The sequence below is a fragment of the Strix uralensis genome, unplaced genomic scaffold (genome assembly GCF_047716275.1).
Source record: "Strix uralensis isolate ZFMK-TIS-50842 unplaced genomic scaffold, bStrUra1 scaffold_382, whole genome shotgun sequence".
In the NCBI taxonomy this organism is placed as follows: domain Eukaryota; kingdom Metazoa; phylum Chordata; class Aves; order Strigiformes; family Strigidae; genus Strix; species Strix uralensis.
The window spans coordinates 1-10,762 of record NW_027436976.1 but is presented as its reverse complement, the minus strand read 5'-3'; the positions used below and the strand labels follow the sequence as shown (position 1 = coordinate 10,762).

At 64.7% G+C, this 10,762-nt stretch overlaps 2 protein-coding genes across 2 annotated transcripts; one reads left to right on the top strand and one right to left on the bottom strand.

The window, feature by feature from the left end:
• Window positions 1–649: 649 nt before the first annotated feature.
• On the bottom strand, window positions 650–2,091 carry TMEM276 (transmembrane protein 276). The gene is made up of 2 exons (XM_074857898.1): window positions 1,885–2,091; window positions 650–1,217 (listed from the first exon to the last, which is right to left on the bottom strand). The coding sequence occupies exons 1-2, from the start codon at window positions 1,969–1,971 to the stop codon at window positions 723–725; spliced, it is 582 nt and encodes a 193-aa protein (XP_074713999.1). The 5' UTR covers window positions 1,972–2,091; the 3' UTR covers window positions 650–722.
• An 8-nt stretch (window positions 2,092–2,099) lies between these two features.
• On the top strand, window positions 2,100–10,491 carry FOXH1 (forkhead box H1). The gene is given in 6 exon segments (XM_074857901.1): window positions 2,100–2,148; window positions 7,324–7,505; window positions 8,734–8,838; window positions 9,792–10,236; window positions 10,239–10,283; window positions 10,286–10,491. Coding segments are annotated over 6 exon segments (1,032 nt in total).
• The last annotated feature ends 271 nt before the right edge of the window (window positions 10,492–10,762 follow it).

Below are 10,762 nucleotides of genomic sequence, written 5' to 3'. Positions count from 1 at the left end.
CCCCCTCCCCCAGTGTGACCAGTTCCCCCAGTGCTCCCAGCCCCAGTGTGACCAGTGTCGCCACTGCCCCCAGCCCCAGTGTGACCAGTTCCCCCAGTGCCCCCAGCCCCAGTGTGACCAGTGTCCCCAGTGTCCCCACCCCCAGTGTGACCAGTTTCCCCAGTCCCAGTGTGCTGTGCCATGGCCCCCAGGGACCCCCACCCCCCCCAGGGTGCTGTGCCAGTGTCCCCCACCCCAGGGTGCCACATCAGGGACCCCAGGGTGCCACCCCAAGGACCCCCACCCCAGGGTGCAGTGCTGGGGACCCCACGGTGCCACCCTAATGCCCCCCCTCCCCATCCCAGGGTGCCACCCCAAGGACCCCCACCCCAGGGTGCAGCGCCGGGGACCCCAGAGTGCTACCCTAGTGCCCCCCCTCCCCATCCCAGGGTGCAGTGCTGGGAACCTCAGGGTGCCACCATAGTGCTACCCTCCACCCCAGGGTGCCGCCCCCCCCCCCAGGGTGCCCCCCCAGTATCCCCGCGCTAACAAGGGCCCTTAACGAGATGGTGTGGCGCTGCGGGGTGGGGGGGGGACCCCACAAACCGACCCCTCCAGGGGCCCGTTTTGGGGCAGAACCATCACCAGGCCTGGCTTTACTAGTCCTGGCTTTACTGGTCCCGGCTTTACGGGTCCCGGCTTTACTAGTCCCAGCTTTACTGGTCCCGGCACGCGGGCAAGACTCAACCGCCGCCGAGCTGCTGCACCCTGAGGGCTCGCTCCAGTGCCAGATTCCCGGCCGCCAGCACCCATGGGTGCCCGTCGTACCGGTTGCCGGTTCCCGGTGCCGGTACTAAATAAGCGGCGCCCAGGAGGAGGCCGCCCACCGCGCCGGGCCCGTTGGCGGTGAGCACGGCGAGGATGAGGATGCTGCTGGCGGTGAGGAAGGTGACGGCGCCGGCGGCCAGCAGCCGTCCCTCCTCGGGGAGCCGCGCGGCCGCGGGGGCCAACGCCACGGCCCCCCCCAGCAGCAGGTTGGCGGTGGCCCGGTCACCGCTGAGCCGGTGGAAGCCGAAGGCCACCAAGGGTTGACCCAACATGGCCGAGACCCAAGCGCCGGGCAGGGGGTCGGGGTGGGGGGTCCCCTCGGGGTCCCCTCCGGGCCAGAGGGGGTCCAGGGCGTCGCTCGCTGCTGCCAGGGCCTGGAGGAGGAACCCGGCTACTGGCCCGCCGGTCACCTGCCGGGAGAGAGAGGGGACAGGGGGTGAGCGATTGGGTGACACGGGGTGGGGATGGGGGACAGGGGAGCAGATGGGTGACACAGGACCAGCCTGGTGACAGGGGACTGGCTGGGTGACACGGGAGTGGATGGGTGACAAGGGACTGGCTGGGTGACATGAGGTGGGGATGGGTGACAGGGGAGCAGATGGGTGACAAGGGACTGGCTGGGTGACACGGGGTGGGATGGGTGACAGGGGATGAGCTGGGTGACACAGGACCAGCCTGGTAACAGGGGAATGGCTGGGTGACACGGGAGCGGATGGGTGACAAGGGACTGGCTGGGTGACAGACATGAGGCCAGCGGGGTGATAGGGGGACTATCCATGTGACAGGGCCCCATCCAGGTGACAAGTGACCATTGGGGTGACAGGGGAACATCTGGGTGACAGACATGGGACTGGCTGGGTGACAAGGGACCAGCAGGGTGACAGGGGTCTGTCTGGGTGACACCGGCTGGGTGACAAGGGACCCCGTGGGGTGACGGGACCGTCCGGCTGACAGCCGTGGGACCAGCTGGGTGACAGGGCCCCACGGGGGTGACAAGTGACCGCCTGGGTGACAGGGGGACCCTCGGGGTGACAGGGGACGGGGTGAGGGTGTCGGGGTGTCCCCCCCCCCACTGACCTGGCGGGCCCGGCGGGCGCAGAACAGGCAGACGGCGCAGAGCAGCGCGTGGGACAGCACCCAGCTGCACCCACCGGCGGCACCCATGGGTGGGGGGGGCCCTGAGGGTGCCCCCCCCCGGCGTCCCCGGCACTTCCGGCCTCCGGGAGCGGCCACAGAGTCGCGGGCTGGAGCGGCGCGGGGGCGGGGCTTAAGGGGAGGCGGTGGGCGTAGCCATGGGCGGGGATGTGGGCGTGACCAGGCAGTGGGCGTGGCTACGGGCGGGTATGGGCGGGGTCACGCGGTGGCCGTGGGCGTGGCGAGGGGCTGCGGGCGGATCCCGGCGCGGGGAAGGGGATGGGCGGGGGAGGGGGGGGGAACGAGTGTGTAAGGGTGGGTGAGGGGTGTGTAAGTGCACGTGGGGTGTGCAAGGGTGTGCAAGGGTGTGCGTGGGGTGTGTAAGTGCAGGTGGGGTGTGCAAAGGCATGTGGGGGTGTGCAAGAGCGTGAGCTGGGTGTGCAAGGGCACGTGCAAAGGTGCATGTGGGGCGTGCGAGGGTGTGTGGGGGGTGTAAGTGCACGTGGGGTGTGCGAGGGGGTGTGTGGGGTGTGCAAGGGTGGGTGAGGGGTGTGTAAGTGCAGGTGGGGCATGCGAGGGTGTGCAAAGGCGCGTGTGGGGCGTGCGAAGGTGTGCGTGGGGTGTGTAAGTGCAGGTGGGGTGTGCAAAGGCATGTGGGGGTGTGCAAGAGGGTGTATGGGGTGCGCAAGAGCGTGAGCTGGGTGTGCAAGGGCACATGCAAAGGTGCGTGTGGGGCGTGCAAGGGTGGGTGAGGGGTTTGTGTGGGGTGTGGAAAGGCATGTGTGGGGTGTGCGTGGGGTGTGTAAGTGCACGTGGGGTGTGCAAAGGTGCGTGTGGGGTGTGCAAGGGGGTGTGTGGGATGTGTAAGTGCACGTCGGGTGTGCAAAGGTGTCCGTGGGGTGTGTGGGGTGTGCAAGGGCACGCGCAAGGGTGCGCGTGGGGTGTTGTAAGAGGGTGCCTGGGGTGTGAGAGAGTGGGTGAGGGGTTTCTGTGGAGTGTAAGAGGGTGCCTGGGGTGTGAGAGAGTGGGTGAGGGGTTTCTGTGGAGTGTGCAAAGGCACATGTGGGGCGTGCGAGGGGGTGTGTGGGGTGTGTGAGTGCAGGTGGGGTGTGCAAGGGGGTGTGGGGGTGTGCAAGGGTGGGTGTGGGGTGTGCAAGGGTGTGCAAAGGTGTGGGGGTGTGTGTGGGGTTTGTGTGGGGTGTGCAAGGGCACATGTGGGGTGTGCAAGGGTGTGCGTGGGGTGTGTAAGTGCAGGTGGGGTGTGCAGGGGGGTGTGTGGGGTGTGCACAAGTGTGCAAGGGTGTGCAAGAGGGTGCATGGGGTGTGCAAGAGTGTGAGCTGGGTGTACAAGGGTGTGCAAAAGTGGCCGTGGGGTATGTGGGGTCTGTATGGGGTGTGTAAACCACGTGTGGGGCGTGCGAGGGTGTGCAAGGGTGTGCAAAGGTGCACGTGGGGTGTACAGCAGTGTGTGTGGGGTGAGTGCACGTGGGGTGTGCGAGGGTGTACAAAGATGCGCGTGGGGGTGCCAGGGTGTGTGCATGGGGAGTGTGGACGTGCAGAGGTGCACAGGGGGCGTGCAAAGGCGTGTGAGCACCAGCTGAGTGTGCACATGAGTGTGTCACCTGCAGGTGTGACAGCGCCCGGGGGGGGGGGGGTGTGAGGGCGTGGGCTGGGCGCAGGGTGTCCCGGGGAGCAGGGTGGGGCCCCAAGTGTGAGGGTGGCTCTGGGGGTTGCACACCCGCTTGCACACACGTGTGTGACGGGGCCCACAAGGCTCCTCCCAGCATCGGGGTCCTGGGAACCAGAGAGAGGCTGGGGGGGGGCTGGGGGGGCAACGGGTGGACACAGGGAATGTGTCGTGTCATCCCATCCCACCCCATCCGTCCTCATCCCATCCTCATCCTCATCTTCATCCTCATCCCCATCCTCATCCTCATCCTCATCCCCATCCTCATCCCCATCCTCATCGTCATCTTCATCTTCATCCTCGTCCTCATCCTCATCCTCATCCCAATCCCCATCCTCATCCCCATCCTCATCCTCATCCTCATCTTCATCCTCGTCCTCATCCTCATCCTCATCCTCATCCTCATCCCCATCCTCATCCCCATCCTCATCCTCATCTTCATCTTCATCCTCGTCCTCATCCTCATCCTCATCCTCACCCTCATCCCCATTCCATCCTCATCCTCATCCTCATCCTCATCCCAATCCCCATCCTCATCCTCATCCTCACCCTCATCCCCATTCCATCCTCATCCTCATCCTCATCCTCATCCTCATCCTCATCCCATCCTCATCCTCATCCACATCCTTATCCTCATCCTCATCCTCATCCCATCTTCATCCTCATCCTCATCCTCATCCTCATCCCCATCCTTATCCTCATCCTCATCCTCATCCTCATCCCATCCTCATCCTCATCCACATCCTTATCCTCATCCTCATCCTCATCCCATCTTCATCCTCATCCTCATCTTCATCCCCATTCCATCCTCATCCCCATCCTCATCCCCATCCTCATCCTCATCCATCTTCATCCTCATCCTCATCCCATCCTCATCCTCATCCTCATCCCCATCCTCATCCTCATCCAACTTCATCCTCATCCTCATCCTCATCCCCATCCCATCCTCATCCTCATCCCATCCTTATCCTCATCCTCATCCTCATCCTCATCCTCATCCTCATCCCATCTTCATCCTCATCCTCATCTTCATCCTCATCCCATCCTCATCCCCATTCCATCCTCATCCCCATCCTCATCCCCATCCTCATCCTCATCCTCATCCTCATCCCATCCTCATCCTCATCCCCATCCTCATCCTCATCCTCATCCTCATCCCATCCTCATCCTCATCCCCATCCTCATCCCCATCCTTATCCTCATCCTCATCCTCATCCTCATCCTCATCCTAATCTTCATCCTCATCCTCATCCCCATCCTCATCCCCATCCTCATCCTCATCCTCATCCTCATCCCATCCTCATCCCATCCTCATCGTCATCTTCATCTTCATCCTCGTCCTCATCCTCATCCTCATCCCAATCCCCATCCTCATCCCATCCTCATCCTCATCTTCATCTTCATCCTCGTCCTCATCCTCATCCTCATCCTCATCCTCATCCCAATCCCCATCCTCATCCTCATCCTCACCCTCATCCCATTCCATCCTCATCCTCATCCTCATCCTCATCCTCATCCTCATCCCATCCTCATCCTCCATCCTCATGCCTCATCCAGCTCATCATCCTCATCCTCATCATCCTCATCCCATCTCATCCTCGATGCAGCTGAAATGGAAGTGAAGATGAAGATGAGATGAAATCCTCATCCACCATACCTTAATCCTCAACCTCATCCCATCCTCATCCTCATCCATGCCTCATCCTCAATCCATGCAAATGCATGATCTGAATCTCATCCGATCATCTTCATCCTCATCCTCATCTTCATCCCCATCCATCCCATCCTCATCCCCATCCTCATCCTATCCCATCTTCATCCTCATCTCATCCCCATCCTCATCCTCATCCTCATCCCATCCTCATCCTCATCCAACTTCATCCTCATCCTCATCCTCATCCTCATCATCCTCATCCCATCCCATCCTCATCCTCATCCCCATCCTTATCCTCATCCTCATCCTCATCCTCATCCTCATCCTCATCCCATCTTCATCCTCATCCTCATCTTCATCCTCATCCCACCTTCATCCTCATCCTCATCCCATCCAATCCCATCCCATCCTCATCTTCATCCTCATCCCCATCCTTATCCTCATCCTCATCCTCATCCCATCCTCATCCTCATCCTCATCCTCATCCTCATCCTCATCCCATCTTCATCCTCATCCTCATCTTCATCCTCATCCCATCCTCATCCCCATTCCATCCTCATCCCCATCCTCATCCCCATCCTCATCCTCATCCTCATCCTCATCCCATCCTCATCCTCATCCCCATCCTCATCCTCATCCTCATCCCATCCTCATTGTCATCCTCATCCCATCCTCATCCTCATCCCCATCCTCATCCCCATCCTTATCCTCATCCTCATCCTCATCCTCATCCTAATCTTCATCCTCATCCTCATCCCCATCCTCATCCTCGTCCTCATCCTCATCCTCATCTTCATCCTCATCCTCATCCTCATCCTCATCCTCATCTTCATCCTCATCCCACCTTCATCCTCATCCCATCCAATCCCATCCCATCCTCATCCTCATCCTCGTCCTCATCCTCATCCTCATCTTCATCCTCGTCCTCATCCTTCATCCTCATCCCCATCCTCATCCCCATCCTCATCCTCATCCTCATCCTCATCCTCATCCCATCTTCATCCTCATCCCATCCTCATCCTCATCCTCATCCCATCCTCATCCTCATCCTCATCCTCATCCCATCTTCATCCTCATCCTCATCCCATCCTCATCCTCATCCTCATCCTCATCCCCATCCTCATCCTCATCCTCATCCCATCTTCATCCTCATCCTCATCCTCATCCCATCTTCATCCTCATCCCATCCTCATCCTCATCCTCATCCTCATCCTCATCCCACCTTCATCCTCATCCTCATCCCATCCAATCCCATCCCATCCCATCCTCATCCTCATCCTCATCCTCATCCCCATCCTCATCCTCATCCCCATCCTCATCCTCATCCTCATCCCATCCTCATCCTCATCCTCATCCTCATCCTCATCCCATCTTCATCCTCATCCTCATCCCCATCCTCATCCTCATCCTCATCCTCATCCCATCCTCATCCTCATCCTCATCCTCATCCTCATCCCATCTTCATCCTCATCCTCATCCCCATCCTCATCCTCATCCTCATCCTCATCCCATCCCCATCCTCATCCTCATCCTCATCCCATCTTCATCCTCATCCTCATCCCCATCCTCATCCTCATCCCATCCTCATCCTCATCCTCATCCCCATCCTCATCCTCATCCTCATCCCATCTTCATCCTCATCCTCATCCTCATCCCATCTTCATCCTCATCCCATCCTCATCCTCATCCTCATCCTCATCCTCATCCTCATCCCACCTTCATCCTCATCCCATCCTCATCCTCATCCTCATCCTCATCCTCATCCTCATCCCACCTTCATCCTCATCCTCATCCCATCCAATCCCATCCCATCCCATCCTCATCCTCATCCTCATCCTCATCCCCATCCTCATCCTCATCCCCATCCTCATCCTCATCCTCATCCCATCTTCATCCTCATCCTCATTCTCATCCTCATCCTCATCTTCATCCATCCCACCCCCATCCCATAATACTCCATCCCACCCCCACCTTCCCTCTCACCCCGCCCCTCCCTCCCCGTTCCCCCGCCCCATTCCCAGTCTCTCCCAGTCCCTCCCAGTCCCTCCCAGTCCGTCCCGTCTCTCCCATGCCGCCCTCTCTCTCCCGGGGCCGGGTTCCCGCCGCCCCCCCCCGGGGCCGCTCCCCCGGTACCGCCGACACCCCAAACCCCCCTACTCGTACCTGGCGCTCATCGCGCTCGTCATCCGCGCGGCCCCCGCCCGCCGCCTCAAGCTCTCGCAGGTACCGACCCCCGCGACCCCCGGGACCCCCGAACCGCCCCGGGACCCCTCCGGGACCCCCGAACCCCCCGAGACCCCTGAACCCCCCCGGGATCCCCCCCGGGACCCCCCGGGACCCCTGAACTCCCCCGAGACCTCTCCGGGACCCCCCCGGGACCCCCGGGGCCCCCGAACCCCCCCGGGACCCCCGGGAACCCCGGAGCCCGGGACCCCCGAACACTCCCGGGACCGCCGGACCCCCTCGGGACCCCTCAACTCCCCCGGGATCCCCCTAACTCTCCCGGGACCCCCCCGGGACCCCCTCCGGGACCCTCGAACCCCCCCGGGACCCCCCGAACCTTCTGAACCCCCCCTCAACCCCCCGAACTCCCCCGGGACCCCCTGAATTTCCCGACACCCCCCCCCCCCAATCCCGCCCGGTACAACCGGGACCCCTGGGACCACCGGGACATACCGGAACTCCCGAACCCCCCGAGACCCCCCCGGGACCCCCCTGAGCCCCCCGAACCCCCCCGGGACCCCCTGAATTTCCTGACCCCCCCCCAAGCCCGCCCGGGTCAACCGGGACCCCCTGGACGTACCATCACCTCCGAGCCCCCCCCGCCACCCCCCGGGACCCCCCGAACCCCCACCCCTCCCCGCAGGACCCCCTGAACCCCCCCGGGACCTCCCGAACCCCTAAACCCCCCCCGGACCCCCCCCGCGCCCCCCGTTTTCCTCCGCCCGCCCCGTCGGGGCTGCGCCGCGTCCCTCATGCTGTGGGGGGGGGTTGGGGGGGGGGGGGGTGTCCACCGCCGGGGGGGGGCGGTTGGTTGGGTTTGGGGGGGCCCTGGGGGGGGCTGAGGGGGGGTCGGGGCCTGATTGTGCCCTCGGGGCTGGCGGGGGGGGGGTTGGGGGGGGTCGGGCCGGATCCATCGCCGGTGCCCGGCGGGGGGGCGGCTCCGCGGCGCCGGGGGGTCTGTCGCCTCTGTCGCCTCTGTCGGGATGGCGCCCCTCCCCCACCCCCCCGGGGGGCCTCAGGTGATCGGGGTGGAGGTGGGGGTGTCGTCGCCCCCCAAAACATCCCCCTCCCCCCCCCCCTCGGGTCGCAGCACCCCAGCCTTGGCCCTGGAAACGAGGAGGAATGGGGGGGGGGGGGGGCGTGAAAAGGGGGGGGTGTTTTCAAAGTGGGGGGGATTTGGGGGTGCAGCCCCCCCCCCTCAATCTGAGGGGCCCCCCCCCCCCCCCAGATTTTGCAGCAGCTCCGCAGCCTCTTCCCCTCTTTCGGGGGGGGCTACCAGGGCTGGCGGGACTCGGTGCGCCACAACCTCTCCTCCAACCCCTGTTTCGCCAAGGTGGGGGGGCCCGGGGGGGGGAATTGGGGTGGGGGGGGGCCCCCAGGGTTGGGGGGTCCCCAAGGTCCCCACTTTGTGGGGGGAGGTCTTGAGTTTGGTGGGGGGGGGGCGCTGGAGGGCAGCGGGATGGGGTTGTGGGGGGTGGTAGGGCTTGGGGGGATTTTGGGGTTCGGGGGGGCACGGGGGGGGGTGTTGGGGGAGGGGGGGAGCCATGGGGGGGGTCCCCGGAGTGGGGGGGGGGCCATGAGGGGGTGGGGGGGCTGGGGGGGGCCCTTTGGGTTTGGGGGAGTTGTGGGAGGGCTGGGGGTGTCTTGAAGGGGGGGTCCCCGGGGAGGGGGGGTGGCAGGGCTGGGGGGGGGGACCCCATTGATTTTGGGGGGGTCCGCAGAAGGGCTTGGGGTGCCTGGGGGGGGGGTACAGCCTTGGGGGGGGGGTCCCCGGAGTGGGGGGGGCCCTGAGGGTGTGTGGGGGGGTGGGGCAGTGGAATGGGGGGCTGAGGGGGGGCCCTTTTGGTTTGGGGGGGTGCGGAAGGGATGGGGGTGTCTTGGGGGGGTCCTCGGAGTGTGGGGGGGGCCCTTTTGGTTTGGGGGGGGTGGGAGGGATGGGGGGGGGTCCCCTGGGTGGGGGGTTGAGGGTCAGTGGCATGGGGGGGGGGTGGCAGGGCTGGGGGGGACCCCTTTGAGTTTGGGGGGGTACAGGAGGGCTGGGGGTGCCTTGGGGGGGTTCAGCCATGGGGGGGGGGCGGAGTGGGGGGGGGGGGGGACACAGGACCTGGGCGGGGGGGGGGAGGGGGGAGGGGGAGTCCCACTGTGGGGTCAGTCTCACTCCGGGGCGGGGGGGGGGGGGGGGCTGTTTAGTGCCCTCCCAGCCAGGGGTGCAGCCATGGATGGGGAGTGTGGGGGGGTCAGAGCTTTGTGCCCCCCCCCCCAATTCCCCCCCCCGCCCCCCCCCAGGTGCTGAAGGACCCGGCCAAGCCCAAGGCCAAGGGCAACTACTGGACGGTGGACGTGAGCCTCATCCCCCCCGCCGCGCTCCGGCTGCAGAACACGGCGGTGACGCGGGGGGGGGCCACCGCCTTCGCTCGAGACCTGGCCCCCTTCGTCCTCCGGGGGCACCCCTATAGCTGTGGGGCCCCCGCTGCCCCCCCCGACCCCCCCATTACCCCCCCGTCCCCGCCCCCCCCCGCCCCCCCCCCCCCGCGCCGTTCCCCTTTTTCCATCGCTTCCCTCCTCAAGGAATTCCCGGAGGGGGGGGACAAACCCCCCCCCCCGCCACCTGAGGACCCCCCCCCATCCTCTTTGTGGGGTTCCACTCTCATCCTCCGCCTCCCCCCTCCCACCTGGTTGCCCCCCCCCGCTGCTCCCCCCCCCCCGAGTGGGCAATTGGGGGGTTCTCCTGACTCCCCCCCCCTTGGGGGCAGCTCCCCACTTCCTACAGCACCGCCGTGGCCCCAACGCCGTGGCCCCCCCCAGCGGCCCCCCCTTCCTCACCCTGCGCTGGGGGGTGCTGCCCCCCCCCCCGCCACCGCCGGCCCCCCCCGGCCCCCCCATCACCCCCGAGGGGGGGGCACAGGCCGTGCCCCCCAACAAAACCATCTTCGACATCTGGTTGAGCCACCCCGGGGACATCCTGCACCCCATCCTCCGCGACTAGCGCCCCCCCAATTTTATTTTTTTTTGGGGGGGGCGGGGGGGGGGCAGGTAACGGCTGTGGGACCCCCTGCACCTTGTTGTCCCCCCCCCCGCACCCATTCGGACCCCTCAGCACCCATAAATGACCTCCCTCCCCCGATTAGATCAGACCACCCTGTGCCCCCCCCACTGTGCCCCCCTCAACTGTGCCCCCCCCCGTGTCCCCCCCCCGCACCCATTCGGACCCCTCAGCACCCATAAGTGACCCCCCCACACCCCAGCACCCTCTAACC